This window comes from Coccinella septempunctata, chromosome 4, assembly GCF_907165205.1.
Source record: "Coccinella septempunctata chromosome 4, icCocSept1.1, whole genome shotgun sequence".
NCBI classification, from domain to species: Eukaryota; Metazoa; Arthropoda; class Insecta; order Coleoptera; family Coccinellidae; genus Coccinella; species Coccinella septempunctata.
This window is the reverse complement of record NC_058192.1, coordinates 29,681,165-29,699,849: the sequence shown is the minus strand read 5'-3', so window position 1 is coordinate 29,699,849 and position 18,685 is coordinate 29,681,165. Positions and strand designations below refer to the sequence as shown.

The 18,685-nt window shown below is 36.4% G+C and overlaps 1 protein-coding gene across 1 annotated transcript in view; it reads right to left on the bottom strand.

The window, feature by feature from the left end:
* Positions 1-18,685, bottom strand: part of LOC123310689 (pre-mRNA 3' end processing protein WDR33) — a 52,752-nt gene that overhangs the window by 31,131 nt on the left and 2,936 nt on the right. Inside the window, exons 4-9 of the mRNA XM_044894295.1 lie at positions 13,414-13,565; positions 11,378-11,475; positions 10,975-11,101; positions 9,381-9,614; positions 6,819-7,033; positions 1,115-1,333 (exon numbers count right to left, since the gene is read on the bottom strand). Coding sequence (XP_044750230.1) covers positions 1,115-1,333; positions 6,819-7,033; positions 9,381-9,614; positions 10,975-11,101; positions 11,378-11,475; positions 13,414-13,565 — 1,045 coding nt within the window. The remainder of the gene's footprint in view (positions 1-1,114; positions 1,334-6,818; positions 7,034-9,380; positions 9,615-10,974; positions 11,102-11,377; positions 11,476-13,413; positions 13,566-18,685) is intronic.

Genomic DNA, 18,685 nt, shown 5'->3' with positions numbered 1-18,685 from the left:
CCTTGATAAAGGAACGAATTGTTCCGAAACGTCGACGAAATTATAGTTGTCCAATTATTGTCCAATTCCCTGTGATAATATTCCCAATTATTCATCATGGACACGAACACTGACAAGTAGTAATTATGTTTCAAGTTTTTTTTTATCTCGAGTTTCAATCCTGCATGACACACTTTATCGAAGGCTTGTGATATGTCAAGGAATATTCCCGTGCAGTATTGTTTCTCTTCGAGGGTTTTAGCAAGAGTATTCACGATTCTGTGTGCTTGGTGGATGGTTGACATGTTCTCCCTGAAGCCGAAGTAGTAGTTAGGTATGATACTTTCTAAGACGTGATATTCACGTATTCTCCTAAGTAGGAGCCTTTCAAATATTTTTCCAGCTACAGGTAGTAAGCTGATCGGTTATGTAGTCTTTTCAGCAGGTTTGCCTTATTCATGGATCATTATAACATTGACGTATTTCCATATGGTAGGAAAATAGGACAGGTTCAAAATGCGGTTGTAAATCACTGTGAGGAAAACAACTGCTTTCCTAGGTAGTTTTTTGAGAACCTCTGGAGTTAAAAGGTCGTACCCAGGGGCTTTTCCATTTTTTAGCTTTCGGGTAAAGAATATAAATGAATTGGAGGTGACTGAATAATACGAATATATGTCAGTGTCGATTTTGAGAAATACTTTCAGTCAGTTGAACTTTCCTTATAAGAAATAACTCCCACCTTCACGCTGGTTCTTGCTGAACAATGAAGTATATTTTGAAAAGCATTTTGAATTAAAATTAATTTCAGAACATACCACTTTTCATTTTAATAGAAAAAATGTAATTTATTGAGTGACGAGAGTTGACTCCAATGCTCATCAAAATTGTGGCCTCCTTGGTTCAAATGACCACCAGCCTCCACTGGTGGATTGCAAGTTATATCATGTGAGGATTGATTAATTCAGTTTTTTCCCAATGCATTTTTGGTACGTTTACAGGAATAATCATTCAATTGCAGTCAATTGCGCCAATATTGAAACCGGACATATAATATAAGTATAATACTAAGTAGAGGTCCACTAATTTTGGGAATCATGAACAACTTTTTTTGTAAAAGAATTGATTTTGTTCTTACCTACTGCTCCAGTCTCATTCCATTGGGCTTGGAAATTACGAGGAATAGGTTTACTGAAGGGCACTTTTTTAGGTTTCACCTTGTCTTCATTTGTTACACCTCCTAACATATCTAAGTCAAGGCCTGGAATGGTTTCATTCGCATCTGAGATAAGTGAGGTTATATCCACTTTGTCTTCTGGTCCCATTCCAGGTATAATAGAAGATGGTTCCTCAACAGCTGAAATTATATTTACAATTTGTCACATAATCGTATCACACCATATTAATCTTTTTTTAAACCTTCCCACAGCGTTCAATATTAATTTCCTACTGTTAATCCAGAGTGCATTTTATTAATTTGTGGGCTGCACCTTCCTTCATAGTATTAAAGTTTTGCACAATGAAATATCTAATCTATTGATTAATGCTAATGATTCAATGTTTAGAATTTCTAATTTTAAAAGGGATGCAATCATCAATTAAACGAATTTCCAAACTTTATTACTTCAATATCCATAATTACATTTTTTACGTCTTTTCCGAGAGATCAGCTAAGCAAACCGTGAAATATAGCAAGCCACATATTTCGAACATCCATTATTTTGTCAGCCATTTCATTCAATCATCAGATGGTTATGTGATATGTTGTTTTTTTATCAAAACTCTTTCACTTTCTTGTCCGACTGCTGTTCTATAGGGTCCGATCTGCGCTCATGAGAGAGATAAACATTTTTTTTCTTTATTACCTAGCGGTACGAGCTCTTCAAAGTAAAAAAAATCCTATTCACACAAGGTGTTCAGTTGTGCCTGAGCGGAAGTCATCTTTGTTTTTTCTTTTGGCAACCTTTAATTTTTATTAATTATTCAGTTTTTGCATCGAAAATGAAGAATATTTCGTCATTCATATATCATCTGGAAAAATGAACTTTTGCAGAATCCTATAAGAATTCGGTTAAATATTGCTCGATAGTTATTCGGTATTCGGTGCATAGTAAGGCCGATATATTTTCACAGCTTAATGATCTCTACCAGGCCCTGTGAGGAAATTTTAATACTACTTTTCGAGTTCCTAATTGAGAAGTACTACGAAAAAGGAGCTGAATCAAGTAGCAAAAGAAGCAGAACAGAAAAAAGTAACTTTGTTTCCTACGCCTGAGAATGCTGATAAGTAAATGACCTCAAAACGAGTATGTACTACAATTTTGACAGACAAAAAATCACTCTATCTTGATTTTAATCAAAAAGCTATACAAACTCTAGTTTCCTGAAGATTTCAGCAAACATTCAAAAACTCGTTTGCCGATATAGAAGTCGTACCAGAAATCTTCACTATGAAAGAATAGGAAGTTGTATAAAATAAATGATAGTGGCAAATGTTGGTAGCACTAGAGAAATTGCTCTGCTTGGTGATTTTAATGGAAGAACTGGAAAACAGGTGGATGACGTAGTGGTGGGACCATTCGGTGAAGAAGTTTTGAATGATAATGGTCAAAGATTAATACACCTATGTGCAGCACACAATTTAACTATAAGAAATGGTTTTTATAAGCACAAGGATATTCATCGGTTTACTTGGATACAAAATTGTAGAAATTTGAGAACAATTATTGACTATGTCATAACAAGACAACAATCAATATTACAATGGAGAGATGTGCGTGTCCTACGAGGAGCATCATGCGGAACAGACCATCACTTGCTGAGAGCTCAAGTACTCTTTCCATTTAGAGGACTGAAATCCAAAAGCACGAGATGTGACAGCTTGGATGAGGTAGAAGACATAAAATATAATTTCTACAGCTTCGAAAACGAAAGTACCGTACTGCTATATCATAGAAGATTAGACCAGAAATTGATACCAAATTTAGAACAAGCAAGCTTTGAAGAAGTTTACAACAACGTCATCGAGAGTCTGAAAGAAGCTACCACGGAAGCAATAGGAGTAAAGGCAAAAAGAACCGGTAAGAAGCTGTGGTGGAACGAGGACATCGAAACATTGGTAAATGAGAAAAAGCGGAAATACTTGATATGGCTCAACACGAAAAATGAACGAGATCATAAGGACTATAAAGACGCCAATAGACAACTACGTAGGATGATCAAAGTGGAAAAGAACAGAATGTGGGACCTTAAATGCCAAGAGGTTGACAGGCACATAGGTGGACGGAAATGCTCGGAGGTCTGGAAGTTTATAGGAAAGCTAAAAAACAATAGAGAAGATCAAGCACAAATCCAAGTCATTGAACCAGAGGAATGGAAGAGATATTATGAACAATTACTGGGTGAAACAAGACAGCAATTCATTGGCGAATCACCGACTAAGAAAATACGGATCGTTGGAGAGGAAATAAGAATACGAGAAGATAGAGTAAGAAAAGCCATCATGTCCCTGAAGAACGGAAGATCTAGCGGCCCGGAGGGAATCCACGCGGAAATGCTCAAGTTTGGCAGTGATAAGCTCATAAAACATATAACATACATTATAGACCAATGTATAAATGGACATCCGGCTCCCCAATCTTGGAAAGAGGCTTATATCCTTCCTATACACAAAAAAGGCGACAAAAAAATATGCAGTAACTATAGGGGCATATCAGTCACCAGTCTCATGAGTAGACTATATGGTAAAATTTTGAGAGACCTTATTGAGGAGGAGTATGAGGAATACGAAGAGGAAGAACAGAGTGGCTTCAGAGCCGGACGATCCTGCACGGACAATGTATTCTGCCTCAAACAAGTGATAGAAAAGAGAAGTGCAAGAAACATGGAAACCCATATCACTTTTGTAGATCTTCAGAAGGCCTATGACACTGTCCCGTTATCTAGACTATGGCAAATCCTTAAACACTCCAATATAAACTACAGATACATAGAGGCACTACAGGAACTATATAGAGGATCTAAATCAAGAGTGAAGATAGGAAAATTTCTAACGAAGGAGTTCGCAGTCACAAAGGGATTGAGACAGGGCTGCTGCATTTCACCAACTCTTTTTAAAATTTATGTGGCAGCCTGCCTGAAAAGATGGAAAAGAAAGATACGAGGGATGGGGATAGAACTGAAGGATAATTATATTTATACCCTACAATTTGCGGACGATCAGGCGATTCTTGCTGGAGACCAAGAGGATATGGAGTATATGGTACGTAAACTTGTGGAGGAGTACAATGAATGGGGCTTAACAGTTAACCTGGAGAAGACGAAGTACTTGAGGATAGGTGGTCCGCCTGGTTTTCTGGATCTTGAAAACGGGCATCGCATATCTGGCTGTCAGGACTATGTCTATTTGGGAGTACGATTCGACGAGAGCGGAACAGACATAGGAGAGATTGAAAGGAGAATAACTTCCGCAAAAAAAATGATAGGATGTCTCAACAGTGTGCTATGGAGTGGAGAAATAACCAAAAGTAGAAAGTTTCAAATTTACGAGACCATGATCAAATCTTCACTCATATATGGTTCTGAAACCTGGAGAATTCCAGAAAGGTTGAAATCGAGAATAGAAGCTGTTGAGATGGACGCGATAAGAAGATCGCTCAGAATTTCCAGAAGAGACCGGATACGAAATGAAGAAGTGAAGACAAGAATGGGAATTGAGGGGACCACTTGGCAAGACATAGAGGTGAAACAGCTCACATGGTTCGGTCATGTTAAGAGGATGCAAGATAATCGTCTTCCTAAACAAGTTCTGGAATGGCAGCCACAGGGTCGACGAAAGAGAGGCAGACCTAAACTAGAATGGCAGAAGGCCATCGAAAAATCAATGAGTGCCAGACAATTAACAGCAGAAGATTGCGGACTGCGACACCGATGGAAATTAGGCGTCGGACAACGTCGTAAGACGTTATAAACCGGCATATATATATATATATATATATAAACTAAATTGTGACTAAAAACTACAGCAAAAATTTTCAAAAATGTTACTGGAGTTCTGGGTTGAAGAGCATGCGGACAAAGCAGCTCAATTTTTACTTCCCCTTTCCACCTGTTACTTGTACAAGCGTTTCCTTCATACACTGCGCAAAAAAATTAACACACATTATGGAAATCTCAAATTTATTCTACAACTGAAAGTATTCTCAATGATAATTATTTTTATCAGAATTATGCATGCATATGTTATCCACTTTCAACGGTTTTCTTCAATACAGATGTTTTTTCCCAGCAGGAATAAAAAAAGATGATATTATCAGATTTTGAATGTATTGGCTACATTCTAAAATCAGTTGTTCTCGATCAGTTCTAGTGATCAATAGTTTTTCTTGCGCAATTTGACCCAAGAGGAATGTGCCCAAGCGGTAGTTTTGCGAGAAGAATGGTGGACATACACAAGAATTGCAGAAAGGTTTGGAGTTTCCCATACAAGTGTGTCCAGAATGTTGCAGCGATTCAGGTAGACAGGTATGAATGTCCGAAGACCAGAACAGGGTAGACCACGGGTAACAACTGCCATTCAAGAACGTTACTTGAGAGTTTATTCTTTGAGACAACGATTTGCAACCGCTCGCCTCCTTCAAATTCAGCTTGAGCAAACTCATGAGGTGCAAATTAGCACTCAGGCATTAAGAAATCACCTCAGAGAATATGATTTAAGGCCTCGTGTCGCGGCAAGAGGCCCAACTCTTAGTCCAGCCCATCGAAGGGCGCGTTTGGATTTTGCGAGAGAGCATATCCATTGGGAAGAGGCCGATTGGGAAAGAGTTCTCTTCACAGATGAGTCTAGATTCTGCCTCTACCATTGTGATCGACGTTCCATTGTATACAGAGGTCCACATGAAAGATATGCTCAATGCAATTTCCTGAATACTACTGGTTTCGGGGGAGGATCGATTATGATATGGGGTGGAATATCTTTGACTGCTCGCACAGACCTAGTGGTCGTTGATAATGGAGCTATGAATGCTGATAAGTATATAAGGAACATTCTTGAAGAGCATGTAGTGCTCTTGCCCCATACATTGGTGAAAATTTCATTTTTATGGACGATAATGCCAGACCCCATCGTGCGCGCATCGTTCAGCAGTACCTTGAAGAGGTCGAAGTCTCTCGAATGCAATGGCCAGCAAGAAGTTCAGATCCCAATCCGATTGAACAGGTTTGGGACAACCTCAATAGAAGGCTGAGAAGTTCAGAAAATCATCCAGCTACTCTTAATGACTTAGGAATCCAACTCGGAGAAATCTGGGAAGGATTAGATCAGAACATTTTGAGATCACTCATTTTGAGTATGAACCGTCGTTGCCGAGCTGTAATTAACGCAAGGGGTGGAAATACCAAGTATTAAATCATTTATTAGCATTTCAGTATTTTGAAAATTGTTCATTTCTTTCCTTTCACATAAGATTCAGTGAAATCCTGAATTTTTCTTCCATTTAATGTGTCTTGTTTCATTCAGAACCTTCCCGAGAGAACACAAAAAATAAGTTATAAAGTCAATGTAGAGTTAACTTTCATCAAAATCGAGATTTCCAGAATGTGCGTTAATTTTTTTGCGCAGTGTATATACGAAAATGATTTTCGTTTAAGACTGAGCAATCAGTATTTTATATTGGAGTTGGATTTTGTTGCCTAGATGACGCTGAAGTACTAACTTAATGTTTGGAGGAGGAAGATGGGTTAGTTTGGTTAGCAAAATATTTTTTTCTTGTGAAGTGTTAACCCAAGAAAAAAGATTGTGAAACACTGTGCTATGCTAAAGAAATAAAAATAATGACTGTTACCTGCCATGTCCAAATCTTCTAAACCGGCTATTCCACCAGGAAGAGTGTTCAAGTTATATTTATCTCGCATTAAATCTCCAGGACGATTCCTTGTCCAAAACTTACTGGTATGATCGTTAGAACCAGAGCATAAAATATGTCCCAGAGGATGCCATGCTAACGTCCATACAATGCTATCATGTGCTTGTTCAATGGCACCAACCTCTTTGTCAGCTCTGAAAACACCGATGGAAATTTTTTCAAATTATTATACAATTTCCTTTGTATTGAATAGGTATATTTGTCACAACTAGACATAAAGCGTTAAACAACTGCGTTTAAAAAATTTTCAAGAGTTTCAACAGAAAATCATATACCTAAGCTCACTGAACAAAACGTATTATATCAATCAATAACATTCAACCCGTTTTTCGTGTTCATTAAATTTTTTATACTCTTGGAAATCTCCATCGAGAGAAAAAATAAATGAATAATAATAATAAAAAAGAACATATTATCAGGTTGAATTGACAATATCATTTTCCTCAAGAATTAAAAACCAAATAAAAATATATCAATCTATTGATATATGTATAGAATTTACTAAATTCTATACATTCAGAACAATGTCATTTTCAGCATTTGCGCATTATACTACTAGCTAGAAGATTAATCAGGTTGTTATTCTTATAAGTGTTATAATAGTTTTTTCAAATAATTTGAACGCTGTATATAGACAGGAATAGATATAAATATATAACATTTTCTTTGAAACTCTTTTCCCTCTAAGTTACACCCCTTTGAATTTAGGACAGAATAATCGAATTTATTTAATATCATGTATGTAGTTTGTTTATTATTATTTATTACAATTATTGTTCAATTTCCTGTTGTGATATTCAGAAAGCTGAAAAAATAAAACTAAATATCATTGTTCTCAACAAAATAATAGAATATAGAAATGAACATGTGGAGAGACTTTAAATATGTATTGATATTTTGTTGAACAAAGGAACGATTTTGAGAAAAAAGTCAAAAGTCTTGACTGGAATACGTTAAAAACATTGTTTTTTAATTAAGTTACTAATATATCACTGCAATGGAGGAGTAAAAAAATCTTAGACAACGCCACTGCATTCTACATAAAGAAGTGACTATAGAATGTTGAATTTATTTTTTATATCACTTTATGAACTCTACGAAATAGGGGCAACAATTCAAAGAGCCGAAAAATTGGTTTTCACTTATAACTTGAAAACAAAAGAAGATAGAGGGATGCGGTTCCGGCCATTATCGATCTTTTGAAATCTAGGTCGGAAGACTAAAGCTTGTAACTCGATACACCAAAGATATGAGTGTTAACTAAAGTGATGAATTTACTCTATTACAAATATAACCATAAAAATTTTTGTGCATAATATAATTCTGATAGCTCATATTATAACTTCACTAATTAAATTTAAGTTAAAATTTTTGTAATATGAATATTCGATAGTTAAACTATACCATAATAAATAATAATAATTTAAAAAAATCTACTTGACTTCGAAATCTAACTCTAAGTTCACATTACATGTCTGCATTCGTCCCCCTGAAGACTAAGAAACTTTCTTTTGAAACATTTTTTGATCCAGGCTCTTTCCAAGGAGTTATTTCAGTAGATCTTAAAAAATGGGTCATCCTATATAATGATAATACCTAGTGTATAAACATAGTTCTCCGAATACACGAATGATTTTGCAGTCAAAGTTTCACATTTTTCTTCAAGAGAATGGATGCACGAATTCAACTTTGATAAACGTTGTTTTTGGAATAAACGAAACATTCCTCTTCAACAGAAAGGAAGATCGGAAATGTGACCTAATATAAATAGAGTATGTTACAACTAGGAGGTCTGGTGTAATGAAAAATTTTAGTATACACCTCAGAATATTTGATATCAGGAAGGGACGTCTTTAGGAAGGTCGAAATTGGGATATGAGGTCAGTTGTAATTAATTTAAATGAAGGATAATTCAAATCCCATTCCGCTGCTTAATTACTTCAGAAGCAACATGTGGGTGGAGTAGCTTTAGGTAGAATCAACACCAAACAGGTTCACTCAGAAGTGGCATGTGGAATGAAATTCGGGCCAGGAGTCTATTGCACCAAACTACTTTGGAACTTTTCATTTTGCATTTTGTCGAATTTGTCCTATGTAATATTAGGTTTGAAAAGTTCATATTTTCGTTCAAAAGACAGTAAAAAGTTGCAAAGTACTTTGGCTGCTGGTACAATAAATTGTAATGGAAATGTAACAAAGTGCTCTGCAGCCAGTTTTGGATTTGTGATTTGTCTAATTTAGCTTCAAAACACTTTCTTTATTAAAACTTGAAATTTAAATAGCCTTATGCAGCTCCTTTTTAATTTATTTTCCACTCACACTTTTGTAATTGTAAATTTCCCATAGTATAATCAATTAATAATCAATGAAGTAAAAATGGTTGAAGGATTATTAATTAATCGATTTTTCATGCCAAACAACTTGAACTATCAATCAAGGTGGAAGAGCATAATTTAATGAAAGAAGTAGAATTGAACTCACCCAACATGCCAAAACATTACGGAACCATCTGAGCCACCACTTGCAAATAGACCTTCGTGAACTGGATGCCAAGCCACACTTGATGCTTCTTTTTTGTGTCCCCTGAAGGTTTGAACTTCTTGACCAAGATTCCTCAAATCAAAAAGTTTTAAAAGATGATCTCTTGAAGCAGTAATAAGCCAGTTTCCATTGTCGTTCCATTTAAGATCCATCACTGTTAACTTATGAGCATGTCTAAAAAAAGGTTTATCTCTTATAATGAAATATTTCAATGGTTGAACTAAGGGGGAGGAAAAAACTATGATTTGTCAAAATGAATCCAGACATATAATACTGGCTGTGGCTGATATAACTATCACTATGTTATTAATTGATCTCAACTTATCAGTGGCTGCCTGCTTGGTGGATTTTAGTTGTTGTAAACCAGATAACTTCTCTACTTTCTGTTTTTGGAATTTATATAATTGAAACTGATCCTATTTTTTTATGAACTGAAACAGGTGTTGCGTACGCAAGGCCAGAGAACAATCAGTGTGAATCGAGATCAAATGAGAAATAGAGGCCTCTGCGATTTAGAATTTCAAGAAATATTCTTTTGATTTCAACGCTAGTTGCGCGAGATTTCAAGGTGGACAAGATCGGTTGATTTGTGCAGTGCGTAGTGAAAACGCTCTTAAGGATTACTACACCATAAACAGAGTAAGTCCATGAAATTTGACAGCATTTCATCGTCAAAATCTGCAGTTCCCAGAAATTCAAAAATATCATGATTAATAATTTAAAAACTTTTGAATACGGTCCTTCGAGAAAGTCTGGTTACAACATTAGTTGTAGCTTGAATATCTGGCTTAATTTCAGTTCTAGTTCAGGCGTGAGTCTCCCTTGAGGCAAATATACAACTTATTCTTTTTTTCAAGGAGCTGGACTACAGAATTAATTCCTTTTTTACTAAATATATTGATGTAAACGAGATGAGAAAGTTTTTCACCACAGTTGTGGATAAGTGTCTAAAAGCTTCACCCAGCCTAACTCTTAACAGCTTTGCATGAAAATGATTTTCGCTTCACAATCAAACAGATCTAGAATTTACAAAGAGTTATCAAGCTCATCCACAGCTTCAAACAAGAATGGATCCAAAATCCCCAAAATCCAATCTAGAATTTGTAACTTGGTCAAAAATAAAACTTGAGTCTATTTCAGTTTTTAAATGGTCTCTCCTTTGCTAGTTCAAAATTGTCGTTTTCTGGCAGTGAACACTTTTTAAGGTTTCGAATCTGAACCAGCTCTTTACGGCCAATATTTATCTTGAGTAGATTGTAACATCCGAATCCCCTGAATACTTCCCTACCGTCGCGATGTTTCAGCTTCTTTGTACGTTGATGGAATATTCTGGAACAGAGTTCGAGAGTTCGATCCATAACTCTATAAGAGCGAGCTCAATCTTGGGCTGAATACTTCTCATAGTACCACCAAGTTGATGTACAATGAATAAAAATATTGCTGGAAATTGCACATCTTTATCTCATTACTCATTACCTATATCTATCGTTTGTACAATTATTTTCATGTATATAATATAATAATAAGTACTCACAAAGTTGCCAATGATTGTCCAGACTTGGGGTCCCATAGTTTAATTGGTTGTTGGTTATCTTTGCTACCTGATACAATTAAACTTTTTTGAGGATGCCAATGAACACATTTCACATCAGCACCATGACCTAAAATTCATTCTAATTAAAATTAGGAATAGACCAAAACAATTTATAAAAAGAAACTTCATTATCTTTTTTCTGATATACACATAATAAATGAAAACTCAAACTAGTTGATTAATCACTCTAATATCCGTTAAACTTATGATGAATTGAGAACATACTATTGACATGGTCTAATGAATGGTTTCAGACTTTGCGAGAGAGAAAATAGGGGACATCTTTCTCAACGCCTTCTTCGTAAAATTTCATAGAATTCAACATGATTCACTTAGAACTTACCCCTCAAAATTTTCTCTTCTTGATAACGGAAAAAGTCCCAAATCCTCAAAGTACCATCATCTGAACATGTAACAAACTTGGTATCCGAAGGGCTGAAGCTAAATACATGTTTTCATTATTAATAAAGCAAAAAAAAAAGGTTTAAAGCATAATACATATGAACACTACTACCCGAAGACTTTTTCAATGCAGCTATTCACTTTCTATCACTACTATTTAAGATTGATTTTGAGTAATATCCCAATAGGATGAAAACAATTGAATATATTTTTATTATAGCTTTCAACTCTTTGATACAAATTGAAAAATAACTAGGCAATGTTTTCACTAGATACTTATATATTTATATACATATATAACGAATTGAAAGGAGTTCTATGCGATAAATTTATTTAGCTATTTTTTTAGCTATGGTTGACTTCATCATTAGCTTAATCTGAAAGAATTCACTCTTTGACCATAAAATAAATAATAGAAATCTTGGAAGTTTGTGTTTAGAAAGTCATTTAATTCAAGCTGCTGCGGTTTTCACAACTTTATTGTGTATAAATATATAGAATAACAGGATAAGGTGACAGGATAGGAGAGCTTCTCCACTTTCAAACCAGAGATGACTTTCCCTATTATATAATAGTATTAGGTATTGCTATCACGATAGGAAGTTTTGAATAATATATCGGAGCCAAAATCAGAGTTATGACTACATATACATACAATATTATTCACGAACATATGTTTGTAACATACAGACATGTGAAGTTCCTTGAAAGTGTTTCACAGATTCTTTTATCTTCGGAAACTAAAACTGTTGAAATTGATTTTGGATCAAATTATCTCAAAATGAAGGAAGAACATTTCCAATTATACTTAGAAGAATCAACAAGAGATGCATAATACTATACATTGCATCAAATCTTGAATAGTTGAGTATAACTCATGTTCTCTTCAAGCTTATAATTCCATAAGAACTCTTCTGATGAGCAAATTATCATTATTTTCAATAAGTATTTTTATCAGTCAAATAGAAATTAACTTTAGAAATACCAGACAAGTGTATTTCAAATTGTTCTTTGTGAAGTTCAATAACCCAGAATATACTCAATTTATTTATACCATTATGACATAAATATTGTAATTGGAAAACCCGAAATTCTTTGGAATTAACTCGATATCCGTTAGAGCCGCTTGCCAATATGCTAAATTCAGTACTGAAATGTAATATCCCAACTCAGTACTTAATTTGGCAGAGCAAGCACTTATGAAACTGTAAAATTGAAGTAGAGCTTAGATATTCCCCCGAATATATTTCAACCATTGTGCAGCTGTGATTTGTATCTGAGAAATTGCACATAATGGAAATAAAAAACTGTATTACTTTGAATGATTTTATTACATTGCCTCGGAAAAATAAAACAAGTAATTATTTCCAACTTTTTTATTAACACAGGCCTCATACCAAAAGGGCAATAAATAAAACACGCAATTTCATAAATCTTTCCAAACAAAATATAGTTTATGAATTAACGTTTGGAAACATATTTGAAATTGTCTCCGCACTTCAAGTTGAGAATCGGATTTATTTAAAAAAAGTTCTACATCACGTATACATATCACAGTGGGTTCTTAAATATCTCAGCACTAGTTAACTCGATTATGATGGCCTTCAAGTTCATCATCAGTAATCATCCTACTTTGAGCTTTATTCACACAACAAAATGTAGAAGCTGTTATAATAAACAGTTGAATCAAATTTGTTTCACGATAATTTGAAATAAATCAGTTCAAAGATGTTGGACTCGCTTATTGTAAAATCCTCTAGTGAAAGTTTTACAAATATGTATGTTATATTGTGAAAAAAATATTGATCAGTAATTCAGGCATACATATCACAAAATGTTTTCATTCACAGAAAGCACACTTGGATGTGTGAATTCATCTCCAATTCAAGTCTCAATTAAATTTTAGGAAGGGGTAGGTGTAATTTATTGAATATAGCAGTTACATGATAAAATAAAACGAAGAGTAGTTGTAGATACCTTATGCCTCGAAGTGCTTCTTTATGGGCTTGAAACATCTTGACATTATTCATATTTGACTGCCAGTACTTGACATATCCAGCATGATCCCCAGTGACCATCCAGCTATCATTGTGACTCCACACCATGGTTCGCACAGGACTGTCATGTGCCTAAAAAATTTATGCAATAAATATTTTTGAGCGAATAAAAATTCAAAGTTCAAATATTTAAATTTCCAAGGTCACGTAACAACTTCATGCTCAACAAAGGAATCAGCAAGCAAGATATTTTTAGGTTGCATCTAAAGCCCGTTTGCAACAGCCGAGAATTCTCTAGAGGATTTACTCGAAAATTCATGCGCCGTGAATTATTTACCGTTGCATACGCACTTCCGGCAGAATTCTCTGTTCAGTTGCATACAAAATAATCTCTGCCGTTTTCTTGCGAGAATTTTGTAGAGAATTCTCCAGAGAATTCTCGGCTGTTGCAAACGGGCTTAACACTCACTACTAGTAATTTAGAAAAATTTCAACTTGTATTATCAAAATAGAAGTTAGTAACAGTTGAAAATTTAGGATTGGATATGGCGAATTTTGGTGCTAGTAGTTAACTATGGTTTAGTTGTAATTACCGAGGCACCCAAGTGAAAATTGAGTCTGATTACTTTTTTTAGATGATAAATTATTACTGATAGACTAGTAGACTGTTTGCTGAGATCTAAGACAGATTTAGACCTAAGCTATTTGAGGGGATGATTGGGACCATTGAGATAGAAGGCTCAAAAGCCTTGCAGAAATTTTCTGATTATACTTGCTTTTGGGAAGCAGATATGACAGCAGGTTCCAGACACAATCTTTTTCTGTTTTTAAGTAAGTGGCTTTCTACCCTGCCATGATATGATCATCGTTAGAATGCTGATCGTCTTTGGCCTATACAGTTCTTGTAACTGAAATGACAGTCACCGTTTTTGATAAGCTCCTCTGTGTTGACTCTAGACACACCTAGTTGTGCCTCTCAAGGCAATCACTCGAAGCAAGATGAACTCACATGCTATTAGTGGTGTGTAGTTCGTGAACGAACTAGTTTAATCGAACTAGTCCGTGTAAGGAACGAAAAGAACTAGTTCACTGTATAGTTCATTTGTTCACTGAATGACAGAGACGGTCGATGAGTTCACAACGAAGTCTTGACTCGTATCTCTCTTTCTCCTCTCTATTCAGTTCCAGGTTCCCGACCAGATTTTGTCAACTATTCTATTGAGTGGTCCGAGCTCTCGGTATTTCTACCGTTTATGGATTTCTCCATGATAGGTGATGGCTCATTAATTGCACTCATCTAGACAAAATTCAAAGGGAGGTACGATAAGAGATAGTTCGGTTGATTACCTAACAGTTCATCATTAATCTCAAAATATTTCTGATATCACAACTATTCACCTCAATTTAATTCGTTTTACTGATCATTTTTCATTTATTCTCGAAACAAATTGCAGAACCCATCGAAAAGCATATAGCTGGAAATAATGTACACTTCCACTTTTTATTTCGTTTAGATCCGTTAAAACAGTAACGATCAGTGTTGAGGTTCAGTTCAAGGTTAGTTCAATAGCTCCAGACATGAAAAAACGACTGCAAGTCACTAGTTCATAAAATACCAATAAACTATAGTTCAATGGTACATATAAAAATGGTACTGAATGACAGTAAACGAATCATGTGAACTATTACATGTACCTGCAAAAACTGGAAATGATATGAGATCTCCGAACATCCCTTTACCTATGCCAAGGAAGACTATTGGCTTGAAATCGCATACCTACCTGGCACCTTTACTTTATAATATACTTCCGAAGAACATCAAGGAAACTAAGGCAAAATCAACGTTTAATAAGAAAATAAAAGAATGGATCCGAAGCAAACCCACATCTTTCTGGTATACGTTCACAAATAGAAACAATTTCATCTAACGCTACCTGTTCCGAATGTGTGAAAATTTATTTAATTTGGCATTGTAATTTTTTGTTAGTTTTTTTCTCTCTTCTTAGTTGTGTGCACGCAATTCTTGTGCAGGTTGCTGGTTTTTGATATGTACTGCCCACGTACAAGTCTTGAAACAGGCCTCCATCAAATCTGAATCTTATCCCAACACCTCTTACGGGCATGCTCATGTCAGCAATTATCGATACAGCTATGGCGAAAATATTGAACAGTAAAGGCGCTAATACGCAGCCTTGTTTTATTCCAGAGTTGGTTGGGAAATGGTCGGTTGTAGAGCCATTATGCTGTATTCTAGCGGTGTTGTTGGTATGAAGGCTTTTACACACTGCTAGGAATTTTTCGGGTACTCCTAGACGTGCCATGATTTTCCATAGCGCTCTCCGATTCACCGAGTCGAATGCCTTGCTTAAATCGATGAAGGCTGTATAAATCCTTGATTGTTGTTCACGAGCCTTTTCTTGTAGCTGTCGCAGTGTAAAAATTAGGTCCACCGTACCTCGATTTGGTCGAAAGCCGCACTGGGATTCAGGTAAAAGCCTCTCTAAGAGTGGAGCCAGACGATTAGCCATAATGTTCGAGAGAATTTTACCGGCCACATTGAGCAACGATATGCCCCTGTAATTGTTGCAATTCGACGTATCGCCTTTGTTCTTATAGAGGTTGATAACTAAAGCGTCTCTGAAGTCTTGTGGCACATCTCCCTGTTCCCAGATCTTGCGGAATAGTATTAGGAGACTATTGACAATGTCCTCATCCAAGGCTTTGAATATCTCCGCCGGAATGCCGTCTAGACCAGGTGAGTTATCATTTTTCATATTTTTAAGCGCGCTTGATTTCCTATATTGAGATTTCGTCATCAAGCGATGTCATCGGACTATACGCGGGGAGCAGGTCTAAAATGAATAAATCCGAGTCGTTATTTTGATTCAAGACCTGTGAGTAATGCTCCTTCCATCTTTCGAGAATTTTTCTATCATCAGTTAGAATAGCTCCATGAGCGTCTCTTATAGGAAAGCTAGCTTTTCTGCTTGGACCGTAAACAGTTTTAATAGCTTCGAAAAAACGCCTGTAGTCATGGTTATCGGCGTAAGCTTGTATTTCCCTAGCTTTTTCTTTCCACCAGCTGTCCTTGATTTTTCTTATTTCTTGACGGACCTCGCGTTTTATGTTTATGAAACCTATTTGGGCTGCAACATCGCCAGGCTTGTTAATTGCGGTTTTCATCGCTTTGTGTTTTGCGTCCAAAAGGGGTGCGATATGAGTTTCGCTGTCGGCAAACCAGTCTGGGGATTTTCGGGAGCGTTCTGTGCCCAGTATTTCTTTCGCTGTATTTGTAAGGGATGACTTGAAACGGAGCCAATGAGTCTCAATGTCGTCGTTATAATCCGGTGGTGTTAGGCTATCTTTGACGGCAGCTGTGAATCTGTCCTTTGTAGAAGGGTTTTGTAGTTTGGATATTTGAAGGTGCTCTCTTAGATACTTCGGCTTGCGTTGGTATTTTGGGCGCATTGAGATTTTCATTCTCGAGATTACCAGCCTATGATCAGTCCAGCACTCCAGATCTGCTCTGGGTTTAGTGACCAACACCTCTTTCAGATCTTTCCTTCTCACGATCACATAGTCGAGGGTATGCCAATGCCCTGAGCGCGGGTGGCGCCAGGTCCCCCTTGAATTGGGTCTCGTAATAAAATAGGTGTTCGTTATACACAGATTGTGTTCTGCACAAAGAGCCAGCAGACGTTCTCCATTCGAATTGATGCTGTCTGTGCCGTGTTTCCCTATTATTCCCGGCCATAGTTCTGAGTCTTGACCTCTGCCCACTCTAGCGTTGAAGTCTCCAAGGAGAATAATTCGTTCCCGTTTTGGGATTTTACTTAATGTAGCAACGAGTGTTTCGTAAAAAGTGTCCTTTAAGTTGTCAGAGGAGTTCAAAGTGGGTGCGTATACTGCAATGATGTTCACAAACGTGTTATTCGCTGCAGGCAAACGTAGGGTCATTAAACGTTCTGAGATACCAACTGGATTTTCGGTAAGTTTGGCGGCCAGGTCGTTTCTAATGGCAAAGCCTACGCCATGTTGTCTGATTTCGCCTTCCGGCAAGCCTTTCCAGAAAAAAGTATACGCTTGTTCTACCAAGCTACCTTCGTCCGAAAAGCGTGTTTCGCTTAAAGCAACTATTGCAATGGATGTTCGTTGCAGTTCCTTATCGATTAGGGCAGTACGCCTCTCTGGTCGGTCGGCCTTGGGGTTGTCTAGCAAGGTTCTGACGTTCCATGCTGCAAAAGCTATGTGCTTTTCATTGGTGTTTGTTCGATGATTCACTCGTTCAGGCACCCTCCCCCGGAGATCCGAATGGGAGGGTATTTTACCTCCGGATACGAATTTTGTCCTGTTCGACTGATCCATCTTTTTGTAGGAGCTGCGTTAGAAGGTGTTCAAAAGCTGCACTGGTAACGCTGTCAGTGCAACTTTGGTTGCGGCTACGACTAGATTATCTTGTGGCACAGGTATCCTGAGACGACAAGGTCTGAGACGTAACTTGAGCAACGCAGAGAGCCATTTCCTGCTCAAGCCAATGTTTAGGCTACGTAATTGTGGGAAACAGAGTTATACCGCTCATGTTCGGTCATATACATATTCGATCGGTATCAACATTCCAAATTCGAATTGTGAAATTGAAATTAAAAATCGGTTCCTAATTGTAAAAAAAGCCGCCGCAGGAAAACCCAAAAACAAGTCGGTGATATTTGACCACGAGAAATGAGAAACCGAAAAGCTTCATAAGTTTATAACATAAATCACTCTCGAAAAAGGGGAAGTACAATGCGGAACCTACCTGCCGCCTGGGATATTTATGGGTATATTGATGTATACTCCATTCACTTCTATTTTAGCACTCGGTTGGCCATGAAATAATTTTCTCGAGTTTTGTAACTAGAACGGAGTATCGTTAGCACTCATGAAATGTCATAACGCCGTTGCCACAACTAATATCAATCAATATAAAAAAATTCCCAAAGTGACTAAAAAAGAGAGAAGACAGGGTTTCAGGAAGTGCTATTTTGAATTCAGGTCCTCTCATTCAAATAGTAGGTAACCCTGATATTTCAATACATATCTATAATATATCAGACGGCATCGAACATATTCAATGTAAGTGAATTTATATAATATGTTATCTGAATCTAAACGATTTATATTTTAGCTGAATGTTCTTACAATCAGAAAGCTTGTGAATAAAGAGGATGTCAAAGAATTTCCTTCTATTGGGAGATCCAAAAAAATGATGGCAT